We start from the raw sequence: 16,372 nt of genomic DNA on the forward strand, positions 1-16,372 counted from the left end.
GGATTTCAGACTCAAGCCATGTAGGACCATTCTGCAAATCAATCATTGATTAGGTATTATTCCTGAGATTGTAGTGGGGGGGGGAAGCCATATGGAGTTAGAACTGTGAAATTGTTAGAGGTGAGGATAAATTCTTCTATATTCTTACCCACAATGTTGGAGTGTACACAATTTACCTATATAGGGCTATGAGCATTAAAGTTGTCTAAAATGACAGTGTATTTATCTCTTGTTTCTTCTTTAAGCATGGTTTTAATATTATTGCTGCCATGAGGATTGTAAAAGGATGAGACTTTCAAGGGATGTCTATCTTGGAAATTTAAATTCACACTGACCACATCAATCTCATTCTGGTACTCTCTTGGGGCTATTGCCAAATGCGGTATATCCTTTTTTATGAGGATTGCCACTCCCCCTCCTTTCCTTCTAGTTGATCTATCCTTTCTATAAAGATGGAATCCAGGTATAACTATTTGCCTTGGACTGTGTAAATTTGTTTTCTAGAGGCAAACAAGATGAATGTTATGGCTAATTATGTATTTGATTAGTTCATTTAGTTTTAAACTATTTAGAGACACGATATTCCATTGCAAAATCTTGAAACTATTCACGGCTGTTTAATATTTCCTCCGTGTTTTCTTCTGAAGACATAAATACTGAGTTATCACCACCTGTCACTGAGGGAGCATTGTCCCTCCGTAGTTTGCTTGTCTTTGTTGATGTCTCTTCCTTAAGATCAGAGGAATGATGACTTGAGAATGCCTTCGTTCTTTGTCATGTCTGGACTTCTTTTACTACTTCTTAAGAACCAAGAGGAAAGGCCAATTCATTCCTAAGTTTCTCAAATTCAGTGTTAGCTTGTCTCCAAACCTCTTGGCCTAAAAGTGTAATAATTGCTTTCCTTGTTAGAATAGCTTTGACTTGCTCTGATTGTCCAGAGGTCGAGATGAGGTGATTTAGAGTCAAAAATGTGCCCAGCTTTTGGTATTCGGAACTGTTCATCTGATCAGTAGCTTCAAGTGTTGGAGCTGTGTTTTGATTTTGCCAGGTCTTACCTTTGGCTAACTGGGTTATTCCTGGAACATCTGAGCTTTTGTTTTTACCCGTGAGAGTGTTTGAACAAGAAGTGCCTTCATAATGATAAGCTTGGATGTCGGGGGTTTTCTGCACCTCCTTAATTAGGGTGACGGCAGCACTTGGCTTTGGAGTCTTAGGTATTCTTGCTGCGACAATTGAGAAAGGAATGTTTTGCTCAGTTGAGATTCTCAGAATGTGTGCTCGTTGATGGTGGGTGGGGCATATATATTTTTGAAATGCACTGTGCCCTATGGTATTACAGTTTTTGCAGTATGGCTCAGGAGCAGGACAGGATGTTGAGTTATGGTTGTCTTTTCCACATTTGGAGCACGAGGGATTTGTTTGCTGGCAATTATTTTTAGTGTGGCCATATACATGACATTTGATACAGCATAAAGACTTGGCCTTGTAGTGCTTGAAAGGGATTTTTTGCCCATAAAGATATACATCATGCTTGAGCTCAGTTTTCATTGCAACCAAGATTGACTTTCTCGGTGTCAGGTTTTCTCCATTTCTATTGTTAAGCCTAGTCATATTTGAGATGGTTAGAGTTCTTCCTGATGAGTCTAATAGCTCAGATTTAATTTCTTGTGTTTCCAAAGAAAGATCAATTCCAACGTATTGGAATTTCTTTTCTCTGATAAGTTTTGTGACTTCAGTTCCCGAGTTAATAAGCTGAATTAAACTAGAATTTGAAATTCTTTATCAGCTTCTACAGCATCTTTGAAATAAAGTACTGTTGTGCCTGATTTTTGGACACTAAGCTCAGAGTTAACTCTGGCTACTTTTAGAATTGCTTTTCTGATTAATACATGATAATCTGTTACAAAAGATGTTCCGTTTTTCTTTTTAATTGATACAATATGATAATTTGGGACAGTTGGGGATGGTGGAAGCTCTGAAATTTTTCGTTTTCTTGCTGGTGACTCAGTTTGTTGAATACTAGAATTTCCTGGGGTTGATTTACAGGTACTTTTTCTTGGTTTTCTTTTGGGGCTTGTTGGCGCTTTTGGTTTGATTTTGGAGGTGATCGCAGCATCTTCGAAGCTTACTCAGCAAGGGAAGCGTTGATCCCTGCTCACCTGACCCCTGCAGTTTGAGGGATTTTACTCCCGGAAGGTACACCGGCGCTTGTGGCAGGGGACCACCCCCTCTTCTGCTTGCTTAATCAGTGAATCGACATTAGGATGCAGATTCACCGACTTTTTGGCTGAAATTCCAAATTCGCTCAAAAGAAAATTATATCCGCAACTTCGCAGCGGCAACAACGACCAAGAAAATTCGCAATCAGGGAAACGTTGAAATCTCTAGAGAATTACACTTATATATCACCAATTAAAAACACATTAAACACAATAAAACTCCAGGGTAAATAAGTATAATATAACACTTTTGGTTTTATTAATAAGGAAAATAACACACTAGGTTTGGAAAAATGTCTGACTCACAACTTGAGGCAATAATCCAAAATTTTAATTTCACAATAACACATGGGTTTGTTGATCCAGCACTATATTTATTGCATGTACTCATATTTGAAACATCCTGAAAAGCCTTACGAATAATTTGATAAATAATTGTAATTAATTTAATTTAAAAAAGACACAATCCCTTCCCTTAATCACACTTATACAGTCTAATTGTATATATAACAAAAAAAAGCCTTTTTAGAATTCTAGAATCCATGAAGCCAGTATTTGCAAATCTGTGCTGACAAAAAAAAAAGACAGCATTTGAATTGTATATAAGTAAACTATTTGAACACAGGAATAATTAACATTGAAAAATCATACATAAAATACAAATATAGTGGAAAACGTGAATTAAAGTGGAAACAACCCAGAAAATATGTTTAATGTAACTTTTTTTGTATATTGTAAAGTAATAATATTGCCATTATGATGGACCCATCACAAATGGGCATCACTCTCTTCCCAAATATACTAATTACTACCATTGCAAATTCAATTCTGAGCCCTTAAAGGTATACCTAAAAGAAGGTCCTCATAGCAGCATTTGTTGACTTCGAATCTGCTTTTGACAAAATATTAGAGAAGAAGCTATGTCAGATTTTAAAAACAATGGGCTTTCCAGACAAATTCATCTCTGATTTCTTAATAATAGAACATTCAAAGTGAAGATCAATGAAGCTACATCCTCTATTTGTAGACTCAATCAGGGTTTACTGCAAGGATTGCCACTTAGCCCACTTTTTTTCCTCCTTTTTCTATCCGAGCTCGAATTTTCAAGTGAGAGTTTAGGGCTAACAGGCTTTGCAGATGACTTCACCATTTGGGAAGTAGGATATAGCAACAATGAAGCAATTGGAAAGTTAAACGCTGCTCTGAACGAATTAGTTCAATTCTCCAAGGCATTTGGAATGAGTGTTTCAGCCCAAAAACAAAAGCAATGATGTTCAATAACAAAAACATTTCCACTCCAATGGCTCAAATAATTATTGGGAGAGAGAGACTTGATTTAGTCAAAGAATGCAGATTACTGGGATTGAAAATAGACCATCGATGGACTTGGAATAAACAAGTAGAAGTGATGAAAGAGGTCTGCCTGAAAAGGATTGCAATCCTAAAAAGACTTGCCTCTACAAAATGGGGAAACTCACCAACTTTATTGGGAACTTTTTACAAACAATATATAAGGCTAAAAATGGAGTATGGGATAGTTGCTTATGGCCATACCAACAAAAAAAAACATGTCGAAATTGGAAACTATCTAGAACATGGCACTCCGACTGGCTCTTGGAATGTACCCACACACTTCTAGTGATCGTACCAGGAAGCTAGCAGTAGTTGTCCCTATAAGCGAGAGAATAGCCAAAGCCACTGTTAAATATTATACCAAGGCCCAAGCCTATGGGGAGCGGTACCCCATTTTTGCCCTTTGTCATGGGAGCGCTAGGCAGCAGAATAAAATCGGGATCGCATCATGGCCAGCTTTTTGAGCACTCTGTCCAAACTAGTCATTAGATAAAGTTCAGGTTGATTCTTTTAAGTTCCCTCCTCCATGGAAGTTTTGCCCACCAAATATCAGCTTAAAGCTTATATAAGACAAAAAGGAGAATATCCCACATCAACTAATTATGGCTGAATTTTTAAGAAAAAAGGGTACAGAGTTTAAAGATCATCTGAGCATTTGTACTGATGGATCCATAGTAGGGAATAAATCTGCCGCAGCAGCAATAATTCCACACACCTCTCTGTCCATTCAAAAGCCTCTCCCACTGAACTCCTCAGTTTTGACGGTTCAACTGGCAGCAATAGTTCAATCACTAAAGATGGTCAAAAATATACCGCCCCATTTCAGCAAAGTTTCAGCTTCTCGGATTCTCAGACTGCTCTTAAACTAATGAAAAGCTTAACTTGGAACGCAAAGAACACTAATTAGCAGAAGATAAGAGAACAGCTTGATTCTCTACATAAGATTGACATAGCAGTGGCTTTCCAATATATTCCTAGCTATGTAGGCATCTACTATAACAAAAAAGTGTACACTCTTGCCACAGAGACTGCAAAGTCTATCAACCCAGAGCTTGCTCAAAATTATTAAATCGTACTCAGAGATGCAATTAGAAACCGCCATCCTTATAGAAAGCCATCTCCTGCTTTGGCTCCAATTTTCAAAGAGTCTGAAATAAATCGGGCGTACTTTAAAGAAAAAAGCTTAGCAGTAATACTGAGAAGAGAAGAATTCAGATGGAAGCAGTATAGAGACCCAAATTGTAGACTCTGCAACCTGACTGAAGAAACTTTGAATGCACTGCAAGTACTCCTGGAATTTATAAACTGCATACCCTATCCCAAAATTTTAAACTTCCACTAGATATTAACCTGATTGTGGATATTCCCTTACCAGCTTCCATTGAAAAGTAGTTTTACAGAAAGGCAATTGATGTGTTAATGAATTTAGAAGTTCTTTGAGTGAGTGACTTCTTCCGAAGTATCGTAAATTTAAAGAATAAGGTTCGACAGGCAGAAGAAGAGGAGGGTCCCGTCGCAAGAGCCGTAGAGGTACCTGCCAAGTTTACTCTTAATTTGCGGTGAAATGGTAGCAGGAACCTACGCTTCCCTTGTTTGGCCCTTATGAAAAAGCCAATATTTTTTTCTCCCCCCCCCCCTGTAATGCCATGGAGGAGAATCTACCAACTTGGAAGCCAGAAAGACACCAAATGATGGAGAAGTGATTTCTAACGAAGAAGAAGGAAAGTACAGTTAGAAGTAGAAAGGAGTCCGTTTGGGATTCCAGGTGCTTTTTTTAAGAATAAGAAAAGCTTTTTCCTTATTTTTTGGGCTAATAAATCTGTAACTAAGTTCTACCATTTGAATCAAAATTCAATGTAAAGCCAAAATTTCATAGTCATTCATTCAAGCATGATCTCAAGAAGGAGTGTGCCATAACCACTCATTTAACTCAAATCCTTTCCCCACTGAGAGCTAACATTAAAAGTGATATCTCCACCCAGGTTAGTGGTATTACCTACAGAGTGGCACACATTGAAAATTCCCATCAGTCAGTGTGCTTTGTATAAACTGTTCAGGACCTAGTTGCATCTACACTGTCTACTGAAATGTCAAAACTTGCTATTGCCCCTTTAACAGAAACTAATGTTTGTCAAATTGCATGTTCTGAGTGTCGGAGTGTCATTTTGAAAGGTGTTTGAACATTTTGGCATTTGGAAACCAATCCCCCCCCCCCACAGATGAATGCTGCAGTTTACCTACAAAATATTTGTCCCATGTTTATGGAGCTGACATTGGCGCCCCCCCCAAAAAAAAAAATGTAGAAAGACTTATGAATAGCCAACAAACCTCAGGTACCCACCCCTCCTCTCCTTTTCTATGCATCTCACAGAAATCCTTTGAAACTAATGGAAGTATCTGTTTCTATGGTGATAGCCCAAAGGATGATCATGAAAAGTGCAAAGCCCTACTAGAAGAGTTGAAGTGCTTGCAAAAAAAAAGAAGTGGATTTTGTATTTTGGGAAGGTGCCATTGCCCCAAAAAAATATGCCTGGTGGAGCAATCCCTCCTACCACTCCAATGTCCCACTAATGGCAGTACCTCCTTGTCCCCCTGTAAACAGTTCAAATGATTGTGATTCCCTAATAAACTTTTGCAACCCAATTATCCCTTTTTGTATTATACCAATGAGAATTTATGGAGGAGCAAAAACCTTCCTTAATTAGTTGGAATCAGATCTATTGAATAGTTCTAAAAATATTTCTTTTGTATCCATTATCGAAGAGGCACCTGAAAATAATTCTCAAACATCTGCCTCCTTCAGAACTTTTGAATGCTCAAGCAGTAGTGGCAACACTGGTGGTATGGGCAATGATGCCAATGGATGAAGAAGAAATTCCTCTGACCATGCTTCCAATGCCATCCTAAGGATATTAAGCACAAATGTTGATTGCATAACAAATAAGTTAAACGAATTAAAATCTGAAGTTGAAGAAAGTGAATTTGAAGTCATTTGTCTATGAGATATATGCCCAAAAATTGTAGTATCCCATTAGAAAATAGACACATTGAACTAAGTGGGTATGCTACTACTAATAATAATAACTCACTGCAGCACCAAGCCGCCTAAGGCCAACTTAGTTATGCATGCTCCTCCTCGATCCCAATCTATTCAAAGCCTCCCTCTTTACACCCTCCCAGGAAGTTCCCATTTCCCTTAAATCTTTCTTTATGACATCCTCCAACCCCAAGTGCAGATATTCTGCTTTCCATTTAGCCTTAGACAGTTGACCAAAAAGGACAATCTTTGGTAATCTGTGATCCTTCATTTTTTTTTTTTTTTTTTTTTTTTTTTTTTTTTTTTTTTTTTTGTATTCTTTCATTTAAATAGCTGTTATAGCACTAAAAAATAAATGCTAATCATGCTACTTTTACAATCACAAAAGAAATCAAAAATTAGAGAAGAAAAAACTCACTTGCTAAATATGCCACAAAGGAGCATACAAATCTGTTTGTACAGCACTTAACATGTCGTAGTTTATTGTGATGCCTAGTAATTCCGCTGATCTGTGCAGATGGTGGAAAAATAGATTGGTGTTTTTCGTTTGGTAGTAGCTTTTTCCCAAATTTCATTATTAAATCATGTCTTCGGGCGAATAATGTGGGCAAGTTCGTGAGCACTTTCATAGTTGCTGATGAAGCAGGCTCCAAGTACTATTTTAGTAGCATGTTTTTGGGCATCTTTTAGTTCTGCTGACATGTAAGCAGGGTTTTGAGTGACAGCAACACTGGAGTATAGGCCTGATGTAGGTTGTATATGCCAGTAGGAGTTGGCAATCTGAGAAACCCAACTTGCACATACTTGTTAAACTCACGATTGAGAAGTGACCTTTGCATACAATATTTTCTACATGCAGTTTAAATGAGCAATCACGTGTAAATGTTACACCTAGGATTGCTGCAGAGAAAACAGTTGGAAACAGTATATCTAAGGTTATAATGTCCCACTTGAGTGGATTGAATTGTAGAATTTCTTATTTCTGATCATTCACTTGTAGGCCATTTGATTGACAATTGGTGATGAAGTCTGTGAAGAACGTCTGGTCAAACTGCTTCTTTGCTACCATATCCTTTACTGTGTACTTGAGAAGTGCACACAAGTTGTCAACAAACTTAAAATGCTCTTCAAATTCTGGTAGAATTGGGTTGATGATGGCAAGGAGTTAAAGGGCAACTAGTTTTGTTCCTTGGGGTCAGCTGCAGGTTAATTCTGAGCTACTCAGAGCACGTATCTTCAGCAAACAAAGGATAAACTGATTGCTGTCTCCCTGCAGAAACTCTCACTTATAGTAGTATTATACTTTTAGCCCCCATCTTCTTCAGATTTTTTAATGTGGTCAGTTGTTTTATAAGGTCAAATGCTTTTCTGTAGTAAACCAAAAGTAAACATTTACCCCCTGGAAAAAAAAAACACCCGCGGAAAATTGGGTTTTCTAAATTTGAGAATTTTATTTGAGTTTTTTTTAGTTTTTTTTTTTTAGTTTTTTAGTTTTTTGTTTTGTTGAGAAGTGGTAAGGAAAAAAAGAGAAATTTACACCCCATAAGTATCTTAAAAACTTGGAAAAGAAACCACAAATCCATTTTAGTTGAAAATACTTCCATATGAAGTTCTGCAGTTTTTGGCAGTAGCAGGTGCCAAATTAATAAAAAAAAAGAAGAAAAAATTATGGCTGAAAAATCATCAAAATTAATCTAAAAACATGGCACCAAAAAATTTAAGGATGTTTATCTTTCCTTTGAAAGCATAGTTGGCTTTGGGAACCAACAAATTCTTATTGTTTAAGTTTTTACAGACAAAAGCATTGCTAATTCTGTTAATTAGCTATTCTTATCTTCCAAATGTAAAACTACCACAAATCACCATTAATAAATAAATGAAACCCAAAATGAACAGAAATTACAATAGATAACCTAATCAAACTCAAAACGAGCAAAAATTCAAAGGAGTAGGCTTACAACTCCCATGTCTTCTCAAGGCCAGAACATAATTTACACTTTACTATTAAATTATGTTCTGGTCTTGAGAAGGCATGGGGGTTGTCAGCCATACTTATGTTAATTTTTGCTCGTTTTTTGAGCCATCTCAGCCTTCTCAAGTGGGTATACACTTCACAAATTTGGATAGAGGTAGATGGGGTGTTGCAGTTTATGTGTGCAATGACATTGATGTTACTTGTGTCCTTCTCCAGTGCAATTATGAACCATGGATTGAGAATGTGTTTGTGAAACTGGCTTCGCTGGATGAAAACTTTCTAATCGAATGTGTATACTGCAGCCCCTCTGTCCCTGATAGAAAATTGTATGAAATTCCCTTGCTAATCGTATTTTGGATGCTAAATCCATAAGAGCTGATAACTTGGTAGTCACTAGAAATTTGAATATGCCTGGAGTTAATTGGGCTGAGAGAAGTGGATTTTCCTCATTTAGCACCCCATATGCCATCCCTGAATAATAATATCCCTTTTCAGTCTGTTAACACCCCAACTTGGAGTGTTCCTAATCAAATGCCCAGTATTCTGGACTTAGTCATCATGGACTGCAGCAAAAAAAACTATTAAGAAATGAGCTTCTCCCCTCCCCTAGCTTCTAGTAACCATAAGTGTGTAGTCTCAACTTTTCTGTTAAACCCCAGGAAGAGAGAGTGCATAAAAAGAAAATATTTTTGTTGCAAGGGACATTTGGACAAATCTAAGTGGGGATCTCCTCTGCCCCCCCCCACCCAAGTATACATATGCATGAGTAATAATTCGCAAAAATATAGGGGACAGGCCATCACTTGGTATCCCATTTCCACCCTAAGCGGGGTCAGAAGGGGTAAAAATACCAGTTTTTGTATTATAATAATATAATACACGATTGATAAAAAATGGGGAAATGGGGCAGAAATGATGAGATTTTCCAATTCTGATTTCCCTTTTGACCTCCTTGGACTTGAATTTACTAGGAAACTGCGTTTCAATTATATATTCTTCAATTATGTATTATTTTATTATAATGCCACTAATGGTATTTTTATCCCTTCTTACATAACCTAAGGTGGAAATCGGGTACTAAGTGATATAATTTTTCAATTCTGATGCCATTTTTGGTCTCTCTGGACTTTAATTAACAGGAAACGACTTATTAATCCTGAAAATATTGCAGAAATTTTAATTTGAATTTTTTGGGATTGTCAGAAGTTGAATTTTTCAGAAATTTGAATACCCCTGTAAAAGGGGTATTTTGCATGGCCAATTTGGATATATTATTAAGCAAATTTCTCTGAATATTTTGGTGCCAAAAACATTTCTGTTTCTCAAATGCTGAAGTTTGGCCTTTTTTATTGTATTTTACTGGATTATTAATAGCTGAAAAATAACCCCTAAAATTGTAGTCATGACATGGATTATAAGAGAGCTATAAATTAAAAGTAATGAAGGGAGAAAGATTCAGTGAGAGGTGAACAATTACCTTCAGCTTAAACTTGTGAAGGACCTCCTTTGCCTTCAAATCAATCAAAACAATCATTTGAAAAAATTTGAACCTAAAACATGCTTCTGATGCATTACATCCTGAACCTTCTATGAAAAATCTTCACATCCCTCTATAGGTTGAAACTGTGTGCATTTGTAAAATTGAAATACATTTACACAATCAGAGAGGACGCTTTTCTCTTTCACCCCTCCCTCATCATACATTTATGATTTTAATGTCATTGGGTCTTGTTTTTGTCATATCTTTTTCTTTTCCTTCCTTTTTTTAAATAAAAGATATGCAGGTAATAATCTTCCAACTGAACTGTGTGAAGTACTGTTAGCACTAAATTCAAACATGTCTGAAAATGCAAATGGTAAAAAATACATTAAGTCAAACTACCGCACAACAAAGTTTAAAAACACATCAAAATGTATCTCCTCTTAGGTACAGCTGATATGAATCTCATCTTCTACAGTAAGATAGATTTGTTTTTGTTTCGTTAAAGGCTGTTGTTTGGGCCTGATTGATTTTGTTTGTTTGTCAATGATTTTCCTTAAGTATTTCGTCACTCCGCTGTCAAACTGTTTGCGGACGATGTAAAACTGTATAAAAGTGTCACCTCCCCAGTAGACATCGCCCTTATTCGAGAGGATCTGGATGCTCTAAATGATTGGTGTAAATTCAACTCCATATTTGTAAACCATCAAAAATGTTCCGTACTTCATTACTTTTCGAAAAGCTCGACTTATCGATTTTTTCTTGGTGATACACCTGTTTCATCTGCGGATTCAGTAAGGGATTTAGGTATTCACTTTTATAACCAGTTGAAGTTTATGTGTCAACAATTTCGCGAAATGCTAATTATAGTCTGCTTCGAATCAAGAGAAGTTTCAGGAATTTAACCTTCAAACTTTTTTGACACTATACAAAACAAGAGTACACCCAGTGGTAGAATATTGTTCCTCTGTGTGGTATCCGACATGGAAATGTGACTCGCAGCAAATTGAAAAGGTTCAACATCGGGCGTCAAAGTTTGTGCCATATTTGAGTTATTTACCGTATCAGCGTCGACTGCAATGTTTGGGACTTCCTTCCCTGGAGTTTTGATGGGACAGGATTGACCTGATCAATACGCTCTGGTATGAAAGGTGTCGATAATGTGGACTGGGCTAATTTCTTCAAACTTAGTCATTACTCAGCCACTCGACAAAAGTCGTATAAGTTGTATCAGCCGTGAGTCCACAAGAAAATAGGTCAATGTAGCTTTATTAACCGAGCAACAAAACTTTGAAATAGTTTACCTGATACTGTGTAAACATTTAAGAGTGCTCTTGTTGAAACTGAGTTCTATGGGAAACAGTTTCTTTAATGTAGTTAGTTGTGTAGTTGTTTTTTACTGAAGAATATTTTTGTTTTTTATTTTTTGTTTTGTTTTGCAGTGTTGCCGTTTGAGCTGTCATTTCTTGTGTTTGTATTGCAGCAAGCCTATGGCTTTCTCCTGTATTGAATAAAATAATAAAAAAAAATAGTTGTTTGTCTTTGTCTGTGTAACTCTTCATGTGGGTGAAATTTCCAGTATTTAAGACCTACAAAGGCTATAGGAAAACTGGGTGTGCTCTTTTCTTTCTTTCTTTTATGTGTGAAGGCCATTTTCTGCTTAAAAACTTTTACCTGCAAAAATATGGACATTTCTAAGCATTAAAGGGGAGATGGGGTTATGAAATCACCATTAAGCTCTGATAAGTTAGGATTAGTTACTTAAACAAACTAAGAACAATCACAATACCAAAGGCCTCATTTGTTGCAGATCATTGTAAAGTAGCTGATTCTGTTCTGCATTAACTGGGCCGTTAACCAATATCCATACTATTATTGGTTAATTGCTGGGCTCCCTGACAATCAAGCTTAGCTCTAACTTGGATAAAGCAATAGACTGAATAATTGAAGTTTGAAGGTATAATCTGGTTTTAAAAGTTGATAAGAGGATAACCATCACTATTGAGTGACTTTTGCTGCACTGAAAGATGAATTACAACATCAGGGTGTGCTTTCACAACTAAATGGGTTTAGGAGATTGTTAGGGGGGCCGAGGCTTAAAAGGGTGTACTTATTGCTACAAATATCTAGCATTTTTTTTACAAGATTTCCCCATTTGTTTTGTTTTTTTTGGGGGGGAGGGGTAGTATTTTCAACTATAATATTTTTAAGATTGATGTGGAATTTCCAATCCTAACTTAAAAAAGTTAAGATTAGTCTTGTTTCTTTCTTTTTTACTTGTTTATGTGAAAATATTACTTTTTTTCAGCCTTTGGTGCAGCTTATGGAACAGCAAAATCAGGAACCGGTATTGCAGCCATGTCGGTTATGCGACCTGAGCTGATTATGAAAAGTATCATTCCAGTGGTCATGGCTGGTATTATTGCTATTTATGGGCTGGTAGTTGCAGTCTTAATTGCTGGTAAACTGAAATCACCTAGTGATGGTTACACGCTTTATAAGTAAGCTTTCATTTAATTTTTATTTATGTGTGTAGAGGAGGAAAAGAGGTAAACCCTGAAATTGCCAAAAATAAGCAAGTGCTTTTCATTTTATCTTAACTTTTGTACAAACCATCTTCCTTTTGAAAAAATACTCTAGAGAGTAAAGCCTAGCAGGATAAGTAGCAATGATTTAAAAGGCTAAATATAATGGAAAACAACATGACAATTTGGCTGGACATTATGGGCCATGTCAGAAAACTGGGGTTGCCAAGTTGTAAGATGACTTAATCCAGTTTCTATGGGCCTTAAATCACGTAGATCTCCAAGACCTACCAATGGTAGGGGACATATTACTAGCATAAATGTTGTTAAGGAACTCAGAGATCATCATAAAAATAAACGTTGAATTTTAGTAGAATAATAACGCTTATGTTATTACTTATCTAAAACACCAGTACTTTCAAAAGATCTCTGTAAAGATTTGAGTCATTTACTTTGCATATGTAGATGGGATGGGTGTCATTAGTTTGACCATTCTGCCTGCCACTCACAAATATTTTTTAACTGCACAGTAAAGGCCTTTTCTTTTGACGTTTTTGATCAACATTTTTGGTCAACAATCTGTTCTGGCATTACGTTGTTGATTAACAATCATGTTTTGACTTCCAACAAAGGTTTTATTGATCACAATTTTGGGCAAAAACGACTAACAGTTGAAATCGTTGTTTGTCAAGCTTGTTGGTCAAATTAAACTGGAAATTTCTAGGCAGAATATTACGAGTATGCTAGAAAAAAAAGTTTTAAAATTTTAAAAGAGAAAAACCTTACTATGCCACGAAGGTCGTTATATTTATTAGAAGGTTCATCTCCTATCTAAAGCAAGACACGAGAAGATATTTTCTTTTGAATCATCTAACCCTTTCCCCTCCAAAAGGCACCTCCAAATCTTATAGGAAATAGTATAGTAATGTTAAATTGGCTTTGGAAATTATTTCTATTTATTTCCAAGAATCTTTCCAGTGTTCACTATGTTTAGTTGTGTATTTGCAATAAGAATTTTCAAACTTAGACAGCTTTGTCCTATAACTGGGAAACGTCCATATTGTACTGTCAGCCTGAAAAAAAAGGAAACAAAATTGACAAATAATTGAGATATTGAGGTACCATCTCTGGTGAAATATTACCTTTGTCAGTGTATTTTCGCTTATTTATCCCACTTAAGGCAGGGGTGCTTAAAGTGGGCATTCTAATCTTTTTGTTCTATGTACTTTGTGACCAATTTAAGATCTCCTAACACTATTTGGCTTAGTTCTACCCTATATTGGGTTTTTGTTCAGTTGTATCAGTTGACGAAAATTCGGGGGGACGGTTACAAATTTTTATTTTTTCCCCCAATTTTTACATGAAAATACCAAAAAAAGGGAATTTTTGATATAAAAAAAAAAATCCAAAAAAGGTATCTTTCAAGATCTAAGGATCACAGGCCCCATTGCCTTCTTCAATAGACGCCACTGTTTTTGCCCATTCACCCCACTTACAGCCGTTATTGTTTTGCTGGCTTTTTGTCACATTGCTTTTTATGGTAACTCGTGCGTTTAGCCCTTGCATGGCATATTTTGTTTTGTTTTTCTCTGTTAGCGACAGTATTGAGATTTGAATAGCCTATCTCCATCCCAGCTGTTTCAAAACGATTTTGAAAAATGAGTTTAACTGGTTGCTTAGGCTGCAAAGGAGTGCACTCACATCATACTTTTGGTGTGTATAAATCTTTTTTTGAGGGGAGAGGGCTTACTTCTGAATATACAAAGTCAATATCTCAAGGAATTAAAAAAAAATGGTGTTTGTTAATTTGGCCATGTTAAACTTAGAAGTAACAAGTAATAAAAAAAAAAACAGATTTATGCGAATTTCGGAAAAAGCGCTTGAAAACCCTTCAAAAACGGTGGCAGATCAAAATAGAAAGGATAGCGTTGGAATCACTAGCATAGAACACCCATGACAACCGGGCTTCCATCTTTTCAGCCATCCATCTTAAAAATTGGATGAAAACCATGTTTTAGCTTGTGTAGCGCTTATGTCCCTTTTTTTAGCCAGTGGTAGCTGGCTACTGGGGCATTTAATACTACGTGCTTTTTAAAAACCCGTCTTAATAGCGTTAAAAGGAATTGCAATTTTTCAAAAAAAAATTCTTTTTGGTGTGTCCTATGTCTCTTTATGCAATGTGGTATTATGGCACTGACTGTATATATTAATGGACTTTTTGTAAATTTTAGCTTTGACAAACCAAATTTTTCCTTTTTAGCGGATTTTTGCATCTTGGCGCAGGTCTGGCTGTGGGTCTTAGTGGATTAGCAGCTGGGTTTGCTGTTGGTATTGTAGGTGATGCTGGGGTGCGTGGCACTGCTCAGCAGCCACGACTGTTCGTCGGTATGATTCTTATCTTAATTTTTGCTGAAGTCTTGGGTCTCTACGGCTTGATTGTTGCCATCTACATGTACACAAAGTAGATTGAAAGATTATTACCAGGATGAGTGTTGTGCGTGATTGTTCAGTATTTTTAATTTACAAACTACTTGCGCTGTTTGAATGAATACATTGTTGAATTTGACGTATCCGTATGGGCGCTGTCCCTTTTGGTCTCGAGTTGCAGTTTTTGTGATAGCTATTGAATAAATAGTATGAATAAAATGCTACACCATCTATTTCTTTACATCTGGTAGAAAAATTAACCGGAATGGACTACATTATATGAGCATATCTTAAATTTTAGATGTAAAATTGTGTTATGTGTTCTTGCTCTTATATTTTCTTTCGAATGTAAGCTTCTTCCTTCTTCTTTAAGACCTTTTTCAAAGCCTATCATATTTGTATTTGATTAGTGGCAGTTATTTTTAAATTACCAATCCTTATTTTATACAAATTTCAATCTTTAGAGCAAGAGGTCCAGTGCTGTTTGTGTAGCGTCAATGTTGTAGGGTAGCCAGATTAATTTATACTGAATCCGTTTGGTGTTATTTGTCAAATCAGTACTTCTATTTTGTTTTTGTTTTTTCTTCAATTTGCATTCCTCATCTGATTTTATGTGTCTGCGTTTTAAAATATTGCAACTTGGTCAATAAATTGCGTTCTGAATGTTGGAGTTTTGCAAATGTTCAGGTTTTTTTTTACAATATAAAATACAAAAGAAAACGGATCAACATTGGAATAAGATACGGTAAATAGGATTGTGATGTTATATACCGGAATGGGCAACCGTATAAATTTTTACCAGAATTTAAATTGGCAAAAATTCTTACACTTGTGACCTTTCTATGTCGTATTGCTTACTAATGATAGTTACCGTTTTTTAGTTATTTCCATTCTTATGGACTAATTTTTTCCAAAATACAATAGTTTTGTGTAATGGTTTTTGGAAGTCTAACTTTAAGATAAAAAGAAACTGATAATGGCTCAATTTTATGTCCAGAAATCAACCAACTGTCCAAAACACCTCAAATTATATTTCCAATTCTTATTGTAATTTTCCTGCAAATTTTCGTCTTGATCACTTTTTTTCGCAAGAAAGGGAAGGGTAAAATCTTTTGTTTGAGGTTTGGCTAAATAAATTAGCTTGATGATTTCAATGAGTATTTTGTGATATCATAATCTAGTTTTTTTTATGAGTTTGAGTTTCCTCTCGTCGGTTTTCTATACTCTTTGGCTCATCTCAGGATTGTGATTTGTTGCCTTTACATAGGATTTAAACTCTCTGAGAGAAATTTAAAAACCTTAGCCTAAAGATAAATTGCTTGTGTTTAAACTTGTTGTTGGGCCTTCCGCCCATTC

General features: G+C 36.0%; 1 protein-coding gene across 1 annotated transcript in view; it reads left to right on the top strand.

Annotated features, from left to right (window-relative positions):
* LOC148953241 (V-type proton ATPase 16 kDa proteolipid subunit c) overlaps positions 1 to 15,681 on the top strand; it is a 37,333-nt gene extending 21,652 nt beyond the window's left edge. The window contains exons 2-3 of the mRNA XM_089088413.1: positions 12,373 to 12,565; positions 14,850 to 15,681. Of these exons, the coding sequence (XP_088944539.1) occupies positions 12,373 to 12,565; positions 14,850 to 15,054 (398 nt within the window). The 3' untranslated portion in view covers positions 15,055 to 15,681. The remainder of the gene's footprint in view (positions 1 to 12,372; positions 12,566 to 14,849) is intronic.
* Positions 15,682 to 16,372: the final 691 nt, after the last annotated feature.

Source organism: Artemia sp. Qi Xiang Cuo, chromosome 4, assembly GCF_049724085.1.
Source record: "Artemia sp. Qi Xiang Cuo chromosome 4, ASM4972408v1, whole genome shotgun sequence".
Taxonomy (NCBI): domain Eukaryota; kingdom Metazoa; phylum Arthropoda; class Branchiopoda; order Anostraca; family Artemiidae; genus Artemia; species Artemia sp. Qi Xiang Cuo.